At 49.8% G+C, this 23,731-nt stretch overlaps 3 protein-coding genes across 3 annotated transcripts in view; 1 reads left to right on the top strand and 2 right to left on the bottom strand.

Moving 5' to 3' along the window:
- Positions 1–23,731, top strand: part of TSPEAR (thrombospondin type laminin G domain and EAR repeats) — a 164,767-nt gene that overhangs the window by 71,231 nt on the left and 69,805 nt on the right. The window lies entirely within an intron of this gene.
- On the bottom strand, positions 3,854–5,401 carry LOC129502113 (keratin-associated protein 10-8-like). Its single transcript, XM_055313553.1, has one exon. It carries the CDS (start codon positions 5,325–5,327, stop codon positions 4,188–4,190), a length of 1,140 nt encoding a protein of 379 aa, XP_055169528.1. The 5' UTR covers positions 5,328–5,401; the 3' UTR covers positions 3,854–4,187.
- LOC129502115 (keratin-associated protein 10-7-like) lies at positions 17,491–19,222 on the bottom strand. Its single transcript, XM_055313555.1, has one exon. The coding sequence runs from the start codon at positions 19,149–19,151 to the stop codon at positions 17,916–17,918; it is 1,236 nt and encodes a 411-aa protein (XP_055169530.1). The 5' UTR covers positions 19,152–19,222; the 3' UTR covers positions 17,491–17,915.

The following is a 23,731-nucleotide window of genomic DNA, read 5'->3' as shown; positions in this document are numbered from 1 at the left end:
AAAAATAAAAGTTTTGTCTAGAAAGTTCAATCCCTAGGCTTTCTCAAAGGCATTTTCTGCTAATTGCTTTTTTACCTGTGAACGAGTCATCCTTTCTTCCTTCTTTGCATCCTTCATATTTTTTGTTGAAAGCTGGACATTTTGAGTATTATCATGTGATAATTCTGGATATCAGATTCTCCCCCTTCCCTATAGTTTTTGTTGCTGATTGCTGTGACCTGTCATTGTGTTTTTGTCCAGTGACCCTTCTAAACTATATTGTAATGACTGCACTCTTTGTCAGGTGTGCTCAGTGTTCCATTAGCCTAGTGGTCAGATACTGATTTGACAGAAACTTCCTTAAACACCTGGAACCAAACAAGACTTTTCCCCCAGTCTTGGCGGCTGGGCTCTGCTTGTGTGTTGGGACCACGCCCACAGCCCTGGGCTGGACAGTTGACGGATGTGCCTTCACCTTCACATGATGCCTGTCAGAGCTGGACATGTAGCCAGTGGTGAGTGTCCAGGGCTTTCTCAGCTCCTTTCTGAGCATGGGCCCCTTGCAGGCGTGTGTGGAGTCTTCTGGTCTCCCAGCCACCTGTGGAAGCCTGAAAACTTTATTCCTCTAAAGATTTCATTCCCCAGCTTTCTGTCCTTGGCTTTTTGGGGTGTCTTCTGTTTGCCACAACTGATACCTTTTCCCCAGGCAGCAGTGGGTTCATTTGACAAACTCTCTCCATGTAGCTGCTTCTTTGCCTTGAAGTTATGAGAAATTAAGCCAAGCCCTTGGTGTGGGCAACTCCAGAGCCACTGCTCAGACAACCACACTTCTCATAGAATGGGGCTTGCTCTTGCCAGAACCAGGGCCCTCACTGGCACCCAGTCCACCAGGCTGCAACCACTTTGTTCTTGGTGGAGCATTTCCTTGGTCGTTGTAACCCCTTGACCATTTGATTCTTTGCCAGTTTTTTCAGTGTTTCTATGGGGGCATGGGGTGGGCCCTTAGAGTTCCCTACTGCCCATCTTTTCTGATCACTCTTAGTAGACACAACTTTTAAAAGTCCTTTTGAGGACATTTGTTGATATCTCTCAGAATTTAAAATCAGCAAACTCTGACCTGGAAGTCTCACTTCTGGGAATTTAGGCACGGTGAAAACACACACCTGTGCACACAGGTAAGCAGTGAGGACCCTCATGGTGGCATTGTTTGTAATGATCAAAACTGGAGAGACTTCAGATGCCCATCCCCCTGTTTCTGAATAAACCCCTAACGGTGTATCACCCTTTGTGATTCTATGTGTCTAGGGACAAGGAGCAACCATAAGGTATTATTTCTTATCAAGTTGGCAAAGATAGAAAAAGGTAACCCCCATGCTGAGAATCTATGCTGCTGTAAAGAGGACCCAGATCTTCTGTGGGCAATGTGATTTTCTTGCCTCCACCATTTGACCCATTGCTCTGCAGTACCAGGACTTCATTCTCAGATTTGCTCATGTGTGTGGGAAGCTGCGTCTGGCTACATCTGGACATGTGACATTTGCTCCCACCCTCTGGTCTGGCCATGTTTTCACACTGTTCTGGCCTTTCTCCACTATTGCTGTTTCCGGTCATCCTTTCCCAGCTGCTCTCTGCCAACCCAGCCCAGTAGGTGGGAGCCCCAGGGGCTGTGTCCTCTTCTCTACCCTCTGCATCCCAGCAGCTGGCATGGTGCTGGAGCACACGACATTCTGGTGTCTGTGAATGTAGGATGCCACCTGTCCCTAGAAGACTGTCTGGGCACCAGACAAGCCAACTGCCGGTCTTTGCTGTCCCTACTTCCCAACAGGACTGTGGCATGTGCTGATGTCGGGACAGCCCTCATCTGTGCGTGAGGAGGAGCTGCTTCTACTTACAGTGGGTTGGGGTCTTTGTTCTCAGCCCATTTGGTGCTCACAGGGTTTTCCTGGGAACAAAGTCTCAGACTGTGATGGTGGCCAGACAGCAGAGCAACGACTGGAAGTAGACATGGCCCATGGCAGGCATCATGTGCAGGAGCTCCTGGTCCTCCAAAGATGACAATATAAGCCCCACAGAGGAGCACAGAGGTCCTTGGGTGCCGGCTAATGATCACATCGCTCCCCTGAGCTCCATGTTCCCAGATGAGTTGTGGGTCCCCTTTGTCAGTGAAACCACCACAGGAAACAGAGAAAAAGGGTGTAAGACTCTAAAATATTTGTTGGCGGTTATTCTGCAGGAAGCGAGTTGCATGGTTAGACTGGTCCAGGGGTCATGTGGGGCTGAGGGAGTCGCCTGTTGCCTGTCTGGCCCAGAGGGGTCCCTGGGCTCTACCTTTCAGGGCATCCAGGGGTGCTTTGGGGCACTTTCTGGGGGGGGATGCAGATGTGGGTGGGTCAGCCCTGGAAGGAGTCCACAGTGACAGACTCACTGGCTGTGAAAGGGAATGGCTGGCTGGGTGGCTTCCTCCTGAGTCAAGGGTGAGCTTGGGGAGGTTGGCTCCGCAGGAGGCAGGGGCCTTTAGGGGACAGTCTAGGTCAGGCAGGCAGGACCCGAGGGAAAGCGCATGGAGTAGCCAGCTGGGCTGCAGGAGCAGGCAGGCTGCACAGGGGCTGCCCCAACAGAGCCCTGAGCCCCTGGGGGGCCCAGGAGCTCTTGTAGCCCAGAGGCAGGGCGGGGGAAGCAGGTGGCCCTGGGACACCCAGGCTGGAGGCCATGAAGCAGGTGCTGTGGCACGTGGTGGCCTGGGGCTGGGTGGGGTCAGGGTGGAGGTCAGGGGTGCCCAGAGGAGCCTTTCCTGGGTGGCCTTTATGGCCTCCTGGCTACAGGCCACATGGGCTTCTCTCTACTGTGTTTTCCCAACACTTCATCTCCCAGTAAAGAGGAGGTGAGGAGGGGATGAGGAGCTCAGACATCAGAGAGCAGCTGTGAATTTAAACCCCCGTCCTTTGGGTGCCTGCCGTAGTGCGAGCCCATGAGAACGGCTAGGGCTGGGTGAGGCCGGCGGTGTTTGTCACAAATAAATCAAAGGAATAACACGTGGGCTCAGGGAACTTCACCCCACGGGACCTCCGGAAGTGACACACACCAGGCACAATCAGCAAAGCCCAGAGAGTCACAGGTCACTTGTGCAAACCACTGAGGACAAGTGTTCCTGGGGTGAGGGCAGGGGTGGGGGCATGCTGGCGGGCGACATAGGGGGATGCCTCTGCTCTTGTCAACGAGTGTCAACCGTGACACCAGTGCCATCCTGACATCAGAGCAGCGTTGTCCAGAGCACCAGGCACGTCCAGGCCTGATGGGGTTCCCAGCTCCCGGAGGAGGCCCTGCCCCGTGACTCCGTGTCCCTTCTGCTCCCAGGCGGAGTCCAGACCTACCAGCTGATGTCTTGAGTCCTGCCCAGGATGGGATCCTGGGGCTCCTGCCACCCACCCTGAAGATTGTGCTTCCAACTTAGTCGTTTCCTTTGGGGGCTTGGAGCAGTGCCTCCCCCAGCCCACCGCCTCTCCACGGGATGAGCAGAGCACGCAGGAGGACCCTAGGGGGACCCCAGGAGGACCCCAGGCTCCAGGGGCTGTGCTGCCTGGGGCCCCCAGGCTAGCTTGGCTGGACCGCTTTGCCCACCTGGGGCGGTGCATGGAGACGGGCCTAGGCTGAGCCCCCCAGGCCACGCCCCATGTGCAGGTGGCCAACCTTGGGAGCCCCGGGGACCCACTCGGGGCCCAGCAGTCCCACCCTGTGGCCCCGCCCAGGGCAGCTGGGCCCTGGCCCTTGGGGACCTCTCATCCATCCTCCCAAAAATGTTCACGCGGGAAGGGACCACTGTTGGGTCCAAACCCCGGGACCCCACCCCCGTGAGAGTCAGATGAAAGGAAGCAGGTCAGCGGGTGAAGTGAGTTTATTGGGGTGCCAGGGAGGTGCCCACAGGTCAGAGGGCGAGGTCAGGTGACTGAGCAGAGGAGCTGGGAGGGAAGGCAGGTGACCAAGGGCAGGTGGAGGTGCATCCCGGGAGCAGGAGCCCTGGGGAGCCGCCGGGTCAGCATTCTTGGGAGGGAGGAGGTGAAGGTCAGGTCAGGAGAGTGGACACCCAGGGGGACCCCATCTTGGGTGGGGGCAGCCACCTAGCACAGGTGAGGGCTGGGCTGGGGGGTGGCCAGGAGGCCCAGGGTCCCTGGGTGGAGCCTAAGCCCGGCGCCCCAGGGTCACGTATCCCATCAGCGGGAGCACACGGGACGGCACAGCAGGGACACGCTGGAGGCCTGGGGGTGGCAGCTGGGCTGGCAGAGGGAGAGGGGGGCGCAGCAGGCGGGCCTGCACATGGGGCGGCAGAGGAGGGACACGCAGGAGGAGGGTCTGCAGGGGCTGGGCTGGCAGCAGGGGGAGGCCTGGCAGCAGACAGGCTTGCAGCAGACAGGGGTGCAGCAAACGGGCTTGCAGCAGACAGACACACAGCTGTCTTCCTGGCAGGGGGAGGAGCTGCAGCAGGACGGCTGGCAGCTAGACTGCTGGCAGCAGGGGGAGGCCCCACAGCACACGGGCTTGCAGCAGACGGGAGTGCAGCATACGGGTTTGCAGCAGACGGGGGTGCAGCACACGGGCTTGCAGCAGACAGACACACAGCTGTCTTCCTGGCAGGGGGAGGAGCTACAGCAGGAGGGCTGGCAGCTAGACTGCTGGCAGCAGAGGGAGGCTGAGCAAGGGGAGGCCTCACAGCAGACAGGCTTGCAGCAGACAGGGGTGCAGCACACGGGCTTGCAGCAGACAGGGGTGCAGCACACAGGCTTGCAGCAGAGGGGGGTGCAGCACACGGGCTTGCAGCAGACAGACACACAGCAGCCCTCCTGGCAGGGGGAGCAGCTACTGCAGGAGGGCTGGCAGCTAGACTGCTGGCAGCAGAGGGAGGCCTCACAGCACACGGGCTTGCAGCAGACAGAGGTGCAGCAGATGGGCTTGCAGCAGACAGGGGTGCAGCACACGGGCTTGCAGCAGACAGGGGTGCAGCACCCGGGCTTGCGGCAGACGGGGGTGCAGCACACGGGCTTGCAGCAGACAGACACACCGCAGCCCTCCTGGCAAGGGGAGCAGCTGCTGCAGGAGGGCTGGCAGGAGCCGGGGCAGGCCGATGGGCAGGGGCTGGACCTGCAGCTCTCAGGGGTGCAGAGGAGGGTCAGGCAGGAGGCGGGGGCGCAGCAGGGGGGCTCACAGCAGGTCTCCTGGCAATCGTCCACCTGCCAGGAGGAGCTGGTGCAAGCACTGGGCGAGCAGAGGCGGCTGCCGCAGCTCAGGTCGCTGGAACAGACCGACAGGGTGGAGGCGGCAATAAGGCAGGTCCGGGAGCAGCAGGTGTCAGCCATGCTGGAGTTTTGTGCTGGGAGGTGAGCAGGACAGGGGTGTGTGTGACAGGTGTGCGAGTGAGGTGCTCTGGGCGTCGGGGCTTTTATATCTGTCCCTGGGGTGCTGAGCCTCGCCTGAGCCTGCACCAGCCTTCCTTTTCCTTGTTGCTCAGCGTGTATTTCCTGACAACCCTTAGGGGTTATTTGCGGTGTGATGTTTGTCCACCGTCCCCAAGGCTCTGAGTGTGTCCGGTGATGCCTGGTTGCTTGTGTGTGGAAACACTGAGGTGCACAGTTCCTGTTGGTCGACCAGCTCAGGGTTGGGTGTGTCTGGACAACCTGGGCTCCTCTTTCCATATTTGCTTGTGTGATTTTGGTGTGAATTCTGGCCTCTGCAGATGCTCCACACGTGGCGGCAAACCCCTCACTGAATAAAAGTGTGTTGGCTCGGAGGAGCCCCCCGATCTCCTGCTCCACCTGCAGACTCTGGTGGGGTGACTCCCACAGTCCGCGCCCGACACTGTCCTTGTTCCGCTGTTTATCTCACGGTTCCCCAGTGATGTGCATATTCTGTACTCTCTTGAGTTTTCAGTTTTATTATTTATTTAAATTTTTAATTTTCAGAAGTCTTTATTTTAATCTTTTAATCGCACGGTGCTCATCATCACAAGTGCACCCCCTAGTCCCCATCACCTGTTTCCCCCAGGCCCCCCACCCGCCTCCCCTCTGGTGACCATCAGTGTGTTCTCTAGAGTTATGAGTGTTTCTCGATTTGCCTCTCTTTCCTTCTATTTTTTGCCCCTTTGCTCCTTTGTTTTATTTCTTAAATTCCCCATATGAGGGAGGCCGTGTGATCATGTCTCTCCCCGGCCGACTCGCCCCCCCCTGCATCATGCCCTCCGGCTCCCCCCACGTCGGTGTAAATGGCGAGATCTCCCCCGTCTGACGGCCGAGTGACACCCGGGGTGCGCAGGGACCACATCTCCTTCCTCCAGCATCTGTCCGTGGACGTCGAGGCTCCTCCCGGCACGGCCCCCGTGGACATCGGGGTGCAAATATCCCTTTGAATTAGTAATTTTATAACTTTGGGGTAAATACCCAGTAGTACAATTGCTGGGTCGTAGGGTAGTTCTATTTTTAACCTTTTGAGGAACCTCCACAGTGTTTTCCAGGGCAGCTGCACCAGTTTGCATTCCCACCAACATGCACAAGGGCTTCCTTCTCTGCACATCCTGGCCAACACCTGTTGTTTCTTGTGTTGTTGACGTTAGCCGTTCTGACAGGTGTGAGGTGGGATCTCATTATGGTTTGATGTGTATTTCCTCCATGATGAGTCATGCTGGGCATTTTTCATGGGCCCGTTGGCCATCTGGCTGTCTTCTTCAGAAAAATGCCTGTTCATGTCTTCTGCCCATTTTAGGATTGAATTATTTGTTTTTTGGGTATTGAGTAAATACAGACCCTTTATACATTTTGGAAACTAACCCTTTATCTGATATGTCACTTGGAAATAGCCTCTTCCATTCCGTAGGTTGTCTTTTAGTTTTGTTGGTTGTTTCCTTGGCTGTGCAGAAGCTTTTTATCTCGGGGAAGTCCCAATAGTTCATTTTTACCTTTGTTTCTCTTGGCTTTGGAGACGTGTCTTGCAAGAAGTTACTGCAACCAAGGTCACAGAGGTTGCTGCCTGTGTTCTTCTCTAGGATTTTGATGGATTCCTGTCTCATTTAGGTCTTTCAACCATTTTGAGTCTATTTTTGTGTGTGGTGTAAGAAAATGGGCCAGTTCCATTCTCCTGCACGTGGCTGTCCAATTTCCCCAGCATCATTTATTGAAGAGACTGTCTTTTTTCCAGTGGATATTCTTTCCTGATTTGTCAAAGATGAGTTGACCATAGAGTTGAGGGTCCATTACTAGGTTCTCTCTTCTGTTCCATTGATCTGTGTGTCTGTTTTTGTGCCAGTGCCAGACTGTCTTGATGATCACAGCTTTGTAATATAGCTTGAGGTCAGGCATTGTGATGCCCCCAGCTTTGCTTTGCTTTTTCAAGTTGCTTTGGCTATTTGGGGACTTTTGCGATTGCATATAAATGTTAGGATTGTTTGTTCCAGCTCTGTGAAAAATGCTGCTGGTACTGTGATAGGCATTGCATTGATTGTGTAGATTGCTTTGGGTAATATGGACATTTAATGATGTTTGTTTTTCCAATCCACGAGCATGTCATCTTTAATTCCTCACATCACCATTTTATAGTTTTCAGAATATAGGTCTTTCAACTCTTTGGTTAGGGTTATTCCTAAGTATCTTACCTTTTTTTTTTTTAAAGATTTATTTACTTATTTGAGAGAGAGAGAGCACGAGAAGTGAGGAGGGACAGAGGGAGAGAGAGTCTTAAGCAGACTCCGTGCTGAGTGAGGAGCCCGACTCAGGGCTTGATCTCACGACCCTGAGATCATGACCTGAGCCAAAATCAAGATTGGATGCTTAACTGACTGAACCACCCAAGCACCCCAGTATCTTATTATTTTTGATATAATTGTAAACGCGATTGATTCCTTAACTTCTCTTTCTGCTGCTTCATTACTGATGCACAGAAATGGAACAGATTTCTCTACCTTGACTTTGTGTCCTGAGACTTTACCGAATTCCCGAATCAGTTCCAGCAGCTTTTTGGTGGAGACTTTCGGGTTTTCTGTATAGAGTGTCATGTCGTCTGCAAGTAGTGAAAGTTTGACTTCTTCCTTGCCGATGTGGAGGCCTTTTATTTCTTTTTGTTGTCTGACTGCGGAGACTAGGACTTCCAGTTCTAGGTCGAACAACAGTGGTGAGAGTGGACGTGCCTGTCCTCCCCCTGACCTCAGGGGACAGGCTCTCAGTTCTTCCCCATTGAGGATGGTGTTCACTGTGGACTTTCTCATATGGCCTTTATTAGGTTGAGGTGGGTTCCCTCTATACCTACCTTGTTGAGGGTTTTTATCATGAATGGATACTGTACTCTGTCAAATGCCTTTTCTGTGTCTATTGAAATGATCACATGGTTCTTCTCTTTTCTCTTATTGATGTGATGTATCACATGGATTGATTTGTGAATATTGAACCACCCTTTATATTGAATAAATCCCAGTTGATTATGATAAATTATTTTTTAAAATGTGTTGGATTCAGTTTTCTAGTGTCTTGTTGAGGATTTTTGCATCCATGTTCATCAGGGTTAATGGCCTGTAGTTCTCTTTTTTTAGCAGAGTCTTTTTTTTTTAAGATTTTATTTACTTATGGGAGAGAGAGAGAGAGAGAGAGGCAGAGACACAGGCAGAGGGAGAAGCAGGCCTCATGCAGGGAGCCCGATGCGGGACTTGATCCTGGGTCTCCAGGATCACGCCCTGGGCTGAAGGCAGGCGCTAAACTACTGAGCCACCCAAGTTGCCCATTTAGTGTAGTCTTTATCTGGTTTTGGTATCAGGGTAGTGCTGGCCTCATAGAGTGAATTTGGAAGTTTTCCTTCTTTTTCTATTTTTTTTGAAACAGTTTGAGAACAGGTATTAAATCTTCTTTACATTTTTGGTGGAATTGCCCTGTGTCTGGTCTTTAACTTATGTTTGCTGGGAGATTCTTGATAATTGATTCAGTTTCTCTGCTGGTTATGGGTCTGCCCAGGTTTTCTATTTCTTCCTGTTTCAGTGTTGGTAGTTTGTATGTTTTCAGGATTTATCCATTTCTTCTAGGTTGTTACTGTTGGCATATAGTATTTCATGATGTTCTCTTATTATTGTTTGGCTTTCTTGGGGGTTTGTTATTATTTCTCCTCTCTCAGTTGTGCTTTTATTTTTTGGATTCCTTTCTCTCTGTTTTTGCTGAGTCTGGCTAGGGATTTATCAGTATATCAATTGTTGATTTTTACAAAGAACCAGTTCCTCATTTCATTGATCTGTTCTCTGATTTTTTAGTTTCTATATCATTTATTTCTGCTCTAATCTTTATTATTTCCCTTCCTCTGCTGGCTTAAAGCTTCATTTGTTGTTCTTTCTCCAGCTTCTTTAGGTGTAAGGTTAGGTTCTGTTGTTGAGATTTTCTTTCTTGAGGTAGGCTTGTATTGCTATATACTTCCCTCTTGGGGCAGCCTTTGCTGCATCCCAAGATGCAAAGGTTCCAAACTGTCCCCCAGTTCCCCAAAGGTTCCAAAATGTTGTGTTTTCATTTTCAATTACTTCCATGTGTTTTACGTTTCCTCCTTAATTTCCTGGTTGACCCATTCATTCTCTAGTAGGATGTCCTTTTTTTATTTTTTATTTTTTATGATGTCCTTTAACCTCCATGTATTTGTGGTCTTTCCAAATATTTCCTTGTGACTGACTTCAAGTCTCACAGCACTGTGGTCTGAGAATATGCATGATATGATCTCAATTTTTGTGTACATGTTGAGGGCTGATTTGTGACCCAGTGTGATCTATGCTGGAGACTGTTGCATGTGCCTCGAGAAGGATGTGTATTTTGCTGCTTTAGGATGGAATGTTCCTCATATATCTGTGAAATCCACCTGGCCCAATGTGTCATCCAAAGCCCTTGTTTCCTTGTTGATTTTCTGCTTGGATGATCTGTCCATTGCTATGAATGGGGTGTTCAGTCACCTACTATTATTGTGTTATTATCCACGAGTTCCTTTACATTTGTTATTAACTGTTTTATGTATTTGGCTGCTCCCAAGTTAGGGACATAAATATTTACAATTGTTAGATCTTCTGACCTTCTTGTTGGATTGTCCCCTTTGTTATGACATGGTGTCCTTCTTCGTCTCTTGTTATGGTCTTTGGTTTAAAATCTAGCTTGTCTAGTATAAGTATGGCTACTCTGGCTTTCTTTTGACATCCATTTACATGGTAGATGTTTCTCCATCCCCTCACTTTCAATCTTCAGGTATCTTTATGTCTAAAATAAGTCTCTTGTAGGCAGAGTATGAATGGATCTTTTTTTTTTTTGCCCATTCTGACACCATGTGTCTTTTGATTGTAGTGTTTAGTTCATTTACATTCAGAGTAATTATTGATAGGTATGTATTTAGTGCCATTTTAATGTTTTGTGATTGTTCCTGAAAATTTTCTGTGATTTTTAAAATCTTCATATCTTTCATGGTTTGCTGGCTTTCTTTAGTGATATATTTGGATTCCTTTCTCTTTATTCTTTGCATATTTATTAATGGTTTTGATACATGGTTACCATTAGGCTTGTATATAACATCTTCTGCAAATAACAGTCCATATTAAGTTGATGGTCACTTAAGTTTGAAACCATTCTTTACTCCTCTCCTCCTCACATTTTAGGTATGTGTTGTTATATTTTACATCCTTTTATTTTCTAAGTTCCTTGACTGATTTTTTATAGAAATGTTTGTTTTTACTCCTTTTGTGTTTCCTGCCTTCATACTGTCATTTGGTCGTTCCCACTCAAAGAGTCCTCTTTAATATTTCCTACAGGGCTAGTTTAGTTTTTCTTTGCCTGAAAAGCTCTTTATCTCTGCTTCTATTCTGAATGACAGCCTTATCTCTGTTGCTATTCCTTATCTCTGTGTTAATTGTCTCACTGATGCATTCCACTCTTTTATCTAGTCTAGTAAGTATCCTTATAATCACTGCTTTAAATTTTCCAACAGGCAGGGCACATGGGTGGCTCAGTTAAAGTGTGCAACTCTTGATTTCAGCTCACATCATGATCTCAGGGTCATGCTCAGCATGGAACCTACTTATCCTTCTCCCTTTGCTCCTCCTTCCATGCATTCCCTCTCTCTCTCTCTCTCTCTCTCTCTCTCTCTCTCTCTCTCGATAAATAAATAAATATGTAAAAAAATTTCTGTCAGGCATTTTTAGAAATATCTGTTTCACTTAGATCTCCAGCTGTAGCCCTGTCTTTAATTTGGGACAAATTCCTCTGTCTTCTCATTTTGTCTAACTTTATGTGCCTGTTTTCCTGTGTTAGGAAAGTCAGCTACATCTCCTGTTCTTATGAAGTAGAGGTCCTGTAGTCCCCTGCCACACAGTGTCCCCTATTCCCCAGGGCTCTGTGCTTCAAGGCCTGTCTCCTGTGTGTGCTGTGTGTGCTCTGCTCTTGTGTCCTGCCACTTTATCCTTCAGACCAGTCATCTCTAGGCTTTCTTTACCTGTTGTGGTTAGTGTTTGGTCCCTGGTCTGAATGTGGCATATTTTAATTAGTGTGTTCTGATCTGCTTGTGAAATGAGACCTATCACCACCACCACCAGAACTCAGCCTCCATGGAGTTCCTGAATTGGGAGATGCAGTGTGAGCAGACATTTGGACTGGTCTTCTGGATGAGGGGGCCCACTGGAGTGGAACTGAGATGAGCATGACTGGGAATGGTGGTTCTTCAGGAGCACAGGGGATGTGGGGCTGGATGTGAGCAAGTTAGGTAGCCAGTGTCATCACTGGGCTGGTTTCTGCAGGTGGCTCTATGCTTATACTGGAAGAGTGTGGAAGGGAAATGGTACCTGTCAGTTCCTTTTGTTCACAGAGGCATCTTTCCATAAATGCTGCTTCTCCGGGTTGTGCTCCCAGATGAGCAAATAACCTCCCCACTGGTGCCCTAGGTGTTCTTCGGGTCACTGTTTCCATGCTGTATGTCCAAGGGCTGTTTTCCCTGCATTTTCTCCATAAGGAGCAGCTCCAACTTCCTCCAGATTCCCCCAGAGCCAAGCACATTGACCATCCAAACTCCAGTCTCTAAGCTCTGCTGGTTGTAACAACTCATGAAATTCAGGCCCTCTCGCTTTCCATGCCAGTTGCCGTGGGGATTCATCTTCCCCGTGTGCTCCCCTGTGTGCTAGTTTAGTCTGTTTCCCCTCTGTGTGCCCACAGCTCCCTCCCCACTGTGGTGGCCATGGTCTGTTTCTCACCCAAGCCATGTTTCTGCATTTCTATCTTCTTTGTGTGGCTTCTTCTCTCCCATTAGTTGTGGAGTTTGTTTTGCCAGTCTTCAGATCAATTTCTGGGGGGTATTTAGGATGAATTGTCTGATTATATTCATGGGATGAGGTGAGACTAGGGCTCTCCTACTCCACTGCCCTCTTCCCCCACCCCTTGAGTTTTCAGTTTTAAATAGGATGTGGTCTTGTGTCGTGAAGGAAGGCACTTTCTCTTGTCTGCCCCCCCCAACCCCATGAAAAGTTCCTCTCCCCAGCCTCAGGAGGTAGAAATATCCCAATATTTGGTTAAACCATTATCAAATCTGTATCATTTAAACCAGAGCATGTTGCTCATAGGCAGGTCTGCGTAGTGGAGCCAGATTTAATTTCCTCACTTGTACATGTTTTGTTTTTGCTTGTGTTTTTCCTTTTTTAGAGTTAACAATTGCTTATGTTTATTTGCTTCTTTCTCTGTGTACCTATCATTAGATCATCACTAAATCCTCTAATTTATCTCCAAGCTCCATTCAAGAGGGTTGAACATATCAGGTAATCTACCGGCTCCCTTTATTTTGTGGAGATGTCTCTTCAAGAGCTCCATTTATGGGATGATGTCTGCTGTGTATTCCAGGCATCACCCATGGATCTCCTCTCATCACTGTCTTTGGATTTTCCTCCATCTCTCTCCTATAATGGGTCTCTTATTTCCTGAACATAGTGTCCTTTCCTTTCTGGGCTTATGTATTTCTTTGGGTGGAGCACACCCTCTGGTAGCTTTCTGAAAATGGGTGCACAGGAGATAAATTTTGGAGCATAGAATAAGTAAAGATGACTTCATTCTGCTTTTATTCTTGATTGATAATTTAGCTGGGTATAATCTTCTGGATTGGAAGAATTATCCCTTAAGACATTTTGCTGAAACATAAAATGTTTCCAGAATTTCAAATGTTCCCTTGTGCTGTTTCTCAGTTAACTCAACTCTCCCAAGGAATCACTAGTTTACCTTATTTCCCTATGGATTGGTTTCACCTGTTCTGTCTACTTCTTAGTTTATGGCTCCTTTTGCTCAACAGAGTGTCTGTGATAAGCAGCCATATGGATGATGCATTATTGATCCACTCTCTTTTCCTGATGATACAAATTTAGACTATTTACAGATTTTGGCTAATATTAATAATGCTGCTATAAGAATTACTGTACATTTTGGGGTTTTTTGGTGGATGTATTTAGCAATCTACTTCAGTGTGCACCCATGAGTAGAATTTCTGGGTCGAACGATAGGCACATGTGCTGTTTAGCATATATCTTGTCCCAACGGCTTTCTAAACACATTTACATCCCTATTGGCCAATATTATGACTTGTATAATGACTTGTCATTCTATATCCTTTGTAAAATGAGGTATTGTCAATCTTTTAAAATTTTATCCATTTTGGAAAGGGTGTAAGGATACCACATCATTGCATTAATTTGCATTCCCTAATGACTAAAGCTGCTCATTGAGCACCTGAATATATTTTCTTCTGAGGTTGCATGTTTAAGTCATTTGCATGGCTTTTAAAAGTAAGGTTATTTGTATTTCTCATTGGATTATGCAAATTTATTATATTTTCCAAATATGCGTTAATTGTTGCATGTATACAGTGGTGTGTGATAAATGTTTGATAACTGGCTGTATGTAAAATGAAACCAAAAAGCCCTAATTTATTGCATGTACCAGTTCCCATGATATAAATACACCACAGCTCTCATTGTGATGTTTTGAACACAGAACTGGGAAGAAGTGGTACAAGCGTGCTTCAGCACTCCACCGGGTATAAGCGTTACACACGTCTCTTCCAAGTCAGGGACTTTTTTTTCTCATCCACTGGATGGTATCCTTTTTAAAAAGTCAACTTATTGAGGTGTGATTTGCATACTGTAACATGTACCTGTCTAAAGTTTCTATTTGCTTAGTTTTGGAAAAATATGCACTGGAGTGACCACTGCCACAAGGAACGTATAGAACTTCTCCATTATCCTGAAAATTTCACGTGTGTTCTTAATCCCACCCTGTCACACCCTGGCTTCAGGAAACTACGGAACTCCTTCCCATCTAGGTTAGCTTTGTGTTCTCTACAGGTTCACGTAAATTATGTAATATGAATTCTTAGGGTTTGACTTCTGCTTCTGAGTGTATTGAGATATATGAGTATGCATGTGGCTGCCTTCTTTTTGTGCTGCATAATATTCCATTGTGTGGATATAATACAATTTATTCATCCGCTGAGCTGTTGATGCACACACAACTGGTATGAACGTTCATGAACAATTCCTCGTGTGGACTTATGTTGCCACTTGTCTTGGGTAAACAGCCAGGAGTGGGATGTCTGGGCCACATGATTGGTGTATGATTGACAGACTGCCCAACCGGTTCCCAAGTGACCACACGTGTTTACATTCCCTCCAGCAAATCTGTATGTTCTTTTACATCTTTGCTGACACTCACGGTGGTTAGACTTTCTAACTTGAGGTGTCTTGATGGATGTGTTGTGATGTTCATGGTGTCCTTGATGAATAGAAGCTCCTAATTTTAATGAAGTCCAGTGTAACGACACTTTCTTTTGAAAAAGAAAAAATACATTTATTTATTTACTTTTGAGAGAGAGAGCAAGAGTGTGTGAGTGTGGGGAAGGGGCAGAGGGCCAGAACCTCCACACAGACTCTCTGCTGAGCAAGGAGCCCTACCAGGGGCTCAATCCCAGACCCATAAGATCATGACTTGAGCAGAAACCAAGCGTTAGATGCTGAACTGATTGAGCCACTCAGGCACCCCTGACTCTTGCCTTTTTGTTTATTTCTTTTTTCTTTTCATTTTTTCCCTCCTTTTTCTTTTTTACTTTTTTACAAACCCTTGTGTCGAGGGCTGATGACTCTTGCCTTTTGTGTTTAGTGTTCTTGGCGTCCCATTGCCAGTCTTTGTGTACCGCACATTGTGAAGATACTCTCCCATGTATCCTTCTGGACCTCCACCATTTTGCCTTCTGCATTCAGCTCTGATATCCTTGTCCTCCCCTCACTAATTGTGTATGTGAAGTGAGGTAGACGGCAAAGTTTACTTTCTTGCCCTCGCATACAGACACCAGCTGGCCTGTCTCGTCACTACCCTACTAAGCTGCAGCGGTGCCCTGATTGGGAATCAGGGAATCAGTGACACTGAGGGCGAGGGTCATTACTGGACCCCTGGGGCATCTGCTCTTGTGTCATCATCTGGATCTCGTACTTTTTGTGATGGAAAGTGTCACCCTGACCTTTCAAGCTCTCCCATGATTGCTGGCCTCCTCAAGGGCTTTACCTTTCCTTACACTGATTTCAGTGATACTTTCCTAGAAAATTGTCCCCTTAGCCCACAAAATCTGACTGTATTGACTTAAAGATATATATTTCTTTCCATAATTTAAAATTTTCTCCATCTTTGGTCATGTGTCTGTTTTGATACTTAATATCCGTTATCTTTTTTTTTTTTTTAGGTTTTCCAACATTGTTACCCTTTTATAGACTTAAAAAAATAAATGTTTGGTTTCTTTGATTATATCTACTGTTGCTTTTTCTGCTTTAATTCATTAATTTTATTAATTTATTTCTTTTATTTCCTTTGGAAGTTTCTGAATTGAAATCTTTTTTATTCTCAATTTTGCTTGTATACTACTGTATATCCTTGAGGATTATTGTGCTTTGGTTTACTCCCCAGTTTGGAAGCACTTTAAATTTTCCAAACAAAACTTCTTTTTTATTTTTATAAGTTCATCTTAATGAATCTGTCACAGAAACTGGTTTGTATATAACATTTTTTTACCTTTCTAGATAGTATTTTTATTATAAAATATTTCAGGAAGCATAGAAAATAGTAGAATAGACATCCAAATATCTATGAGTTAACAGAAACCTTAACATTTTGCCATATTTGCAGAATATTCCACATGTTGTTGACATGCCATCTGACCCCCCCCCTTGGGATAGCCCCCTGTTTGGAGGCTGGCATTCACATTCCTGCACATGCTTTTGTAGTTTTCATAGAGAAGTTTATAGTCATGAAGGCAAAGTATCACTTTGTGGTTTTAACCTTCCAGTGTGGGCTTTTCCGCACATATCAATCTGCAATGTGATTTTTATTTTTATTCAATGTTATGTTTCTGCCATTCATCTGCTGTGTTTCTCCGGTTCAGTCATACTAACTACCACATGCTCTTTTCTTGTGTGCATAGACTGTGGTCTAGTTGCCCATTCTCCCACTAAAGGTGGTGTTTAACTTTTAGGCCTTTCAGACTCCATTGTACAATAATCTATGTGGGCGTCAAGTGCACACACATAAGTCTTCTCCAGGAGAGCTGCTCGGGGTATAGGATGTGCACAGGTTTCGCTTTTCCAGATGTTACCAACTTGCTTTGAAACATGACTCTCACCTGCAGCATAAGCAGACCCTGTTTCTACACTTTGGGCGATGCTTGTTGTCATCAGACTTGAACATTTCTGCATTGGGGTCCCCAGGATTTTGGTGATTTGCTGGGGGACCTCCCAGGACTCAGTATGTAGAGCAAAGTCAGCCCAGGGGAAAGGTGTGTGGGGAGATGCCAGTGATACTGGACACATTTCCAGAGCCCTTCCCAGTGGGATCACCCAGGACATGCTTAACTCCCCTGCTAGGAGCTGTGACAACATGTATGATGCGTCACTCCCCAGGGAGCTCATCAGAGATCAGCACCTACGGTTTTTATCAGGGCCAGATCACATGGGCACCGTCTGCCTGGCTTGTACCAAAATTCCAGGCCTCCAGGAAGAGTGACTACTCAACACAAGCCATAGTATTTGTACAGTTTATGCCAGTGAGGCCCTCCTATCACATGGGTGGAAACTCTCCCAAAGTCTACATTCCCAGACACCCCCTAAGGGCCTACCTTATGAGCAGGCCTAAAGACAGCTGCCCAAGGCCTGCGGTGCTGACTCTTAACTGCACAGGGCCTGTGGAGTCCATCCTTCTGGAGCGGGGGCTGGAGACAGTCTGCGTTCAGGGAAGTCGCCCCTGATGGGTGGCTCTTCCCCAGGGTAGGCACTGCCATCAGACTATTTAGCCTTTATGTCCTTGAAAATGTGTCCACATCCTGGACATACATGTAGCCAGAGGCACTTCCTGGACACTACTAAAGACAGGACATGGTGGTCCTAGGGCACAACCCGGACCATCCTTATGTGGGGGGTGTTAGGTGGGGATCTTTGTTGGAAACCACAGAAATGAATTCTGCTTAACTTGATCAAAAAAGGAATTTATTGGAGGGACTGACAGCTACAGAATGAGGGTTGGTGAAGAAATAAGCTCAAGAATCAGTGGAGGAGCCAGGGCCATACCGGGTCCAGGGGCAATAGTGAGAAACCAGCTCTGGAAAAGACACTTTATCTTGTCTCCTTTCACTCCACGAGGTTCAAAGGCTTGGGGGAGCCCAGCTGGCCTTGCTGAAGTCACTGCCAATCCAGGTGGAGGAGGCAGGGCATATTGACTAGGGGAAAGTTAGTACCTGAAGAAAGTCAGTGGAACAAATGCACCATGGGAAACAGGTGACCAGTGTCCACTGCAGGAGCCCAGGGAAGAGGACTGGATGCTTGGTGCTTAGTAAAGAATCCAGGGTGTGCAGGTGGGCTCTAGAGCTTTGGGTGCTCTTATGAAGATCACTTAGCAGCAGGACTTCTGGGCTGAGGAGGGGCCGCAGCAGGCCTGGCGGGAGCACACGGGGCGGCACAACAGGGACACGCTGGAGGCCTGGCGGCAGCAGCTGGGCTGACAGGGGGAGAGGGTGGCGCAACAGGCAGGCCTGCACACGGGGCGGCAGAGGAGGGACACACAGGAGGAGAGTCTGCAGGGGCTGGGCTGGCAGCAGGGGGAGGCCTGGCAGCAGACAGGCTTGCAGCAGATGGGCTTGCAGCAGACAGACACACAGCTGTCTTCCTGGCAGGGGGAGGAGCTGCAGCAGGAGGGCTGGCAGCTAGACTGCTGGCAGCAGGGGGAGGCTGAGCAAGGGGAGGCCTGGCAGCAGACGGGCTTGCAGCAGACAGGGGTGCAGCAAATGGGCTTGCAGCAGACAGACACACAGCTGTCTTCCTGGCAGGGGGAGGAGCTGCAGCAGGAGGGCTGGCAGCTAGACTGCTGGCAGCAGGGGGAGGCTGAGCAAGGGGAGGCCTGGCAGCAGACGGGCTTGCAGCAGACAGGGGTGCAGCACACAGGCTTGCAGCAGACAGGGGTGCAGCAGACGGGCTTGCAGCAGACAGGGGTGCAGCACATGGGCTTGCAGCAGACAGACACACAGCTGTCTTCCTGGCAGGGGGTGGAGCTGCAGCAGGAGGGCTGGCAGCTAGACTGCTGGCAGCAGGGGGAGGCCTCACAGCACACGGGCTTGCAGCAGACGGGGGTGCAGCAGACAGGGGTGCAGCAGACGGGGGTGCAGCAGACAGGCTTGCAGCAGACAGACACACAGCTGTCTTCCTGGCAGGGGGAGGCGCTGCAGCAGGAGGGCTGGCAGCTAGATTGCTGGCAGCAGGGGGAGGCTGAGCAAGGGGATGCCTCACAGCAGAGGGGCTTGCAGCAGACAGGGGTGCAGCAGACAGGGGTGCAGCACACGGGCTTGCAGCAGACAGACGCACCACAGCCCTCCTGGCAGGGGGAGGAGTTGCAGCAGGAGGGCTGGCAGGAGCCGGGGCAGGCTGGTGGGCAGGGGCTGGACCCGCAGCTCGCAGGGGTGCAGAGGAGGGTCAGGCAGGAGGCCGGGGCGCAGCAGGGGGGCTCGCAGTAGCTCTCAGGACAGTCGTCCACTTGCCAGGACGGGTCGGGGCAGGAGTCGCCGGAGCCGGGCAGGCAGATGCGGCCGCGGTAGCTCAGGTCGCTGGAGCAGACGGACAGGGTGGAGGCGGCCATGGTGTGGGTGCTGGGGCGGGTTGTGGGTGCGAGTGAGTGTGTGGGTGCAGGTGTGGGTGTGAGTGTGCGAGGTGCTGGGCTGGCGGCTTTTATACCCCTCCTGGTGCGTGCTGTCCAGCAGCCGGTCCCTCAAGCCTGCCTTCCTTGTTGGTGTTTGGAGCCCGGGACTCTCATTAGTGCCGGCTTTATGTTTGGTCCTATGAGGTGTTGCTTAGCTATAAAACTCCTAGTATATTTTGGGATCTGTTGACACATGCTCTGGTTCCTTTGGTGCAGCACAGACGTTGAGCTAGTAAAGGTGTGAGTCTGCAAAAAGCATGTCCTGGGGCCAGGTTGGCTGCATAAGAAATCCATCCCTTGGAATCCTAAGTGCCCTTTGTTGACACCCGGGTGGATCTCGTACACACCGGTGGGGTGGGGTGCGGTGGGGAGGGGTCTCTGCTAGCCAGGGTGGTGAGCTTCCAGAGTGCCAGGCTGGAGAAGCCAGGGTCAAAGAAGCTGTGGGGCAAGAAGTGTTCTAGTTGTGACACCCTGGTGCGGAGGGCTCCCCTGACGGCACCTGCAGGTGGCAAGCAGGTAACGGTGGGACAGTCGGGTGGCCACTTCCATGTCCTTGGGTGGCCACCAGGCCTCTTATGCCTGACCACTCACTGAGGCCGTGGGTTCTGCATCTGCGCACAGACTTCTTATGCCCCAAACACCGCAAACCTTGAGTACAAACAGGGGTGCAGAAGGCACAGCTCCAGCAAAGCCTCCATGTGGAAAACAATGATTGCCTTTGTCTTTCTTATTGATTTTCTTGATTGTTAGCTGAAAAATTCCTTGGGTCACCCCAGCCAGGAACCTGAATGTCATCCGAACCCCTTCCTTCCTTCCTTTCTTCTGGAAGTAATATCCAAGTGGCCACCAAGTGGTTTTGGTTTCCTCTGCTAAATAAATTTCCATCATCTCTGGTCCTTCTACCTTCCAAGTGTGAACTTACTCACTGGGGAGCCAGCCCCCCCACCATGTGCTGGGAGTGGTGCCAAGCTCGAGAATGCATGGGTGCCCAGGGCCCGGCCTGGCGCGTGGAGCCCCTGGGGGAGGGCTCTGGGGGCACTCAGGCAGCGTGTGGTGCCCCTGCTACGTCTGTGAGCTCCAGTCCTCGCCCTTCCTGGCCATTCTGTTTGCAGCAGTGGTTCTCACCCCAGGCCCCTCAGCCACGAGGAAGTTCATGATGGGGCAGAGGGGTTCTAGGAATTCAATTAAACTGCAGACTGAGTTTCTTTATATCATTTATTTATTTATTTATTTATTTATTTTATTTCTTAAAAGATTTTATTTAGTCATGAAGACAGAAAGAGAGAGAGGCAGAGACACAGGCAGAGGGAGAAGCAAGCTCCACACCAGGAGCCTGATGCAGGACTGGATCCCTGGACCCGGGATCATGCCCTGAGCCGAAGGCAGATGCTCAACTGCTCAGATACCCAGGTGTCCCTCTATATCTCTTTAAAAAGATTCTACTTATTTATTTGACAGAGAGAGAGAGAGAGAGAGAATGAGCAGGAGGCAGATGCTCAACCCACTGAGCCCCCCAGGCGCCCTTTCTTTATGTCTTGAGTTACAAAAATAGTACAGGTTGAGCCTGGCCTCCCATGCTCAGGTTCCAGTCCCTCTGGGGGCACGGGAAGTGATCTGTCGGCTGGAAGTGCATGGCAGAAGCAGGGAGAGGAGAGGTTTGCCATCTATGACAAGGCAGCCCTTGCCAGACATTCGTACCCAGCTGAGGACAGCTTGGAAGCTGGATAAAATACAAGAGTGTCTGTGCTAGCTTTTGAAGGCGGCTGATGAGACTGAGCATTAAGGGGCAACATGTGGAGATGCGCGGGGGGAGGGGGGGACACTCCAGAGAGGCGAGCTGGCATCTCCAAACGGCTTTTCCCCAGGTGCAGCTGATGAATCTTGTGTACGGTGTGAGGGGAAGCAAGTAGCGTACAGAGAGGCCAGCGGAGCTTCTGGAAACCTGGGAGGGTGGAGATACTACATGGGAGTCTGCGACTGAGGAGGTCACATGGACCCAAGGGGCAAGACCCCAGGGAGGTGGCAGGCAACGAGACGAGGGAGCTCTAGAGCCGCAGCTTGTATCTCAGGGCATTTGCCAAATGTTTATGCTAGGCGGGAAAGACGCTAAGAAAGCCAGCGGAGAACCAGCAGAACCCAAGCAGAGCTTTTGCAGCCTCATTGCCAAGAAGACATGGCCAAGCAGGAGTGGCTCTCGGGTGCGACCCCTGGACAGCTCAGACCCAGGAGTGGGGAAGCCAGATGTAGGGCAGCCTCAGGTCAGTAGGGTCCTCTGCCCCTCTCAGGCCGCCAGCTAGCACGGGGAGAGAAACTCATCCAGAGCTGCTAGAATTTTTCATAGACGATGTCAAACATTCGATCAAGAATTATGGGGCACCTGGGTGGCTCAGTGGCTGAGTGTCTGCCTTCGGCTCAGGGTGTGACCCCAGGGCCCTGGGATCGAGTCACCTGTCGGGCTCCCCACAGAGAACCTGCTTCTCCCTCTTCCTGTGTCTCTGCCTCTCTCTCTGTGTCTCTCATGAATAAATAAATAAAATCTTAAAACAATTTTTAAAAAAGTTTAATATAAGCCACCAGTGTGCTGATGAGTCTATAAAAATGCTGTAGTAATCTTAGTGTTATTAGTAAAGTATAACTTCAATTCTCCAAAAAAACCAAGTGTAAAGTATTAGATATTTCAATTTACAAATAAAGATTGTTTGCACCAAAAAAAAAAAAAAATGTGTGCAAATTCCAAGAACTGGGTCCTGAATACAAGGGCCCAGAGGATTGGAAGCACAAGGATGAGAAAGATACAAACACACAGGACAACGTGAAATTCTGTGCAGCTGCAAACAAGAAAGAGGAATCTTTGTATTTTCATAGGCAGGGGGCTCCATGTTATATTAAGTCACAAAAAAATCGTAGTGGATAGAATGTGGTACAATCTGTATTTTAAAAATGTATGGGGATCCCTGGGTGGCGCAGCGGTTTAGCGCCTGCCTTTGGCCCAGGGCGCGATCCTGGAGACCCGGGATCGAATCCCACGTCGGGCTCTCGGTGCATGGAGCCTGCTTCTCCCTCTGCCTGTGTCTCTGCCATTCTCTCTCTCACTGTGTGCCTATCATAAATAAATAAAATTAAAAAAAATTAAAAAATAAAAAAAATGTATGCACACACATACATGACGCACGTGTGTGTGCCCACACGGAGAGGAGAGTATTCATTATTCACGGATTCTTCAGCTGGGATTCACTTACTTGTGACAGTTTATCTGTAACCACAAATCCAGACTCGCAAAGTGTGCGTGGCCATCCGTGGATGTGGGCAGAGTGCCCCCAATTTAGGAGGCGGACGTGCAATCCCAGCTGAGCAGGAACAGGTTCTGCCTCCTGTGCCTCCGGGACTCTACACCTGTCCTTTCACTGTGTCCTTCATGCCGTATTTTGTGCTTTATGTTGTGACTTAGTGGGTGGAAGTGGTCGCTGCCGGCACCGCCCCGAGGGTGTGGGGCTCTGAGCCCAGGAGGACTCGCATCCTACAGCGAAAATGCCAGGTAAGCCGTGCTCAGGTGAGACTTGGGCCCTGAGTCCAATGTTACGTGAGATGTGTATCGAGTACTTATTACCTAAGTCACTGAACAGAAACACACGTCAAGCCAGGTAACGGATGAGGTTGCTGAAGGTGACCCGCGCTTGCAGGGCCCTGGCCCGCCTCCCCCAGGGGTGCTGGCTCAGCGTTCCCCGTATCTGCTCACGCTGGGTTTTCGGCGACTTTCTAGAACGTGGCTACTGTGATGAGAATGCCCTGCGTGCACGTGTGTGCCCCCGTGTGTGCAGACAGAGTGAGACACACGGAGAGACACGCACAGAGATACGGGGGGCGGGGGGATATGGCTGCATCCTGAGAGGAGGGTGGGGCTGGCAGGCGGGGCTGAGGGTGGCTCAATGGTCCTGGCCCTGTTTCCTAACCTTTCTTGTGGTTCTGTGTCCCGGTGCTGCTCAGTGACACCCTGGGGTGTCTGGGGTCCTGCAGGGCTGGAAGAGGGGCAGGGTGGGGGCTGGCGGGGACTGTACAGAGGGGGCTGGGGTAGTGACTGCACCGCCACCGCCAGGCCCTGCTGCTTGGGGGCTCACCCACGACCACAGCCCCGGGAGGGGAGGGAGGCACACAGTTGAACACAAGCCGGGCCATCTCCCGAGCACGAAGGCAGGTGCAAAGCAGACACACAGACAAGACGTTCTTTGGTGATGAGAAATGCTGCAGCGGGGTAACCCCTGGAGATGCTGAGCCCGCGGCCTCGGGTCCCGCCTTCACGGGGGCAACAGCCCTGCATCCCCAGGGGGCAGGTGTTAAGCCGCAGAGAAATGTGGCGGCCCAACGCCGTCAGCCTCCGAGGGCGCACCTGCCCTGGGGCTGCCCCGCACACCGAATGGTCTCAACACTCGCCTGACACCCCCATCCATCCCCTGTCCTGAGAACCCGGGCTGAGACCTTGTCACTGCTCCCGAATCCCCGGGGACACGTGGGCCACCTCGGGA

The sequence above is a fragment of the Nyctereutes procyonoides genome, unplaced genomic scaffold (assembly GCF_905146905.1).
Source record: "Nyctereutes procyonoides isolate TBG_1078 unplaced genomic scaffold, NYPRO_anot_genome, whole genome shotgun sequence".
Lineage (NCBI taxonomy): Eukaryota > Metazoa > Chordata > Mammalia > Carnivora > Canidae > Nyctereutes > Nyctereutes procyonoides.
Note: the sequence above shows the minus strand (reverse complement) of the source record. Positions and strands in the feature narration are given on the sequence as shown.

What these genes read in the sequence shown, in the direction of transcription:
- LOC129502115 (XM_055313555.1), bottom strand. Translation starts at nt 19,151, where the DNA reads ATGGCCGCCTCCACCCTGTCCGTCTGCTCCAGCGACCTGAGCTACCGC.
- LOC129502113 (XM_055313553.1), bottom strand. Translation starts at nt 5,327, where the DNA reads ATGGCTGACACCTGCTGCTCCCGGACCTGCCTTATTGCCGCCTCCACC.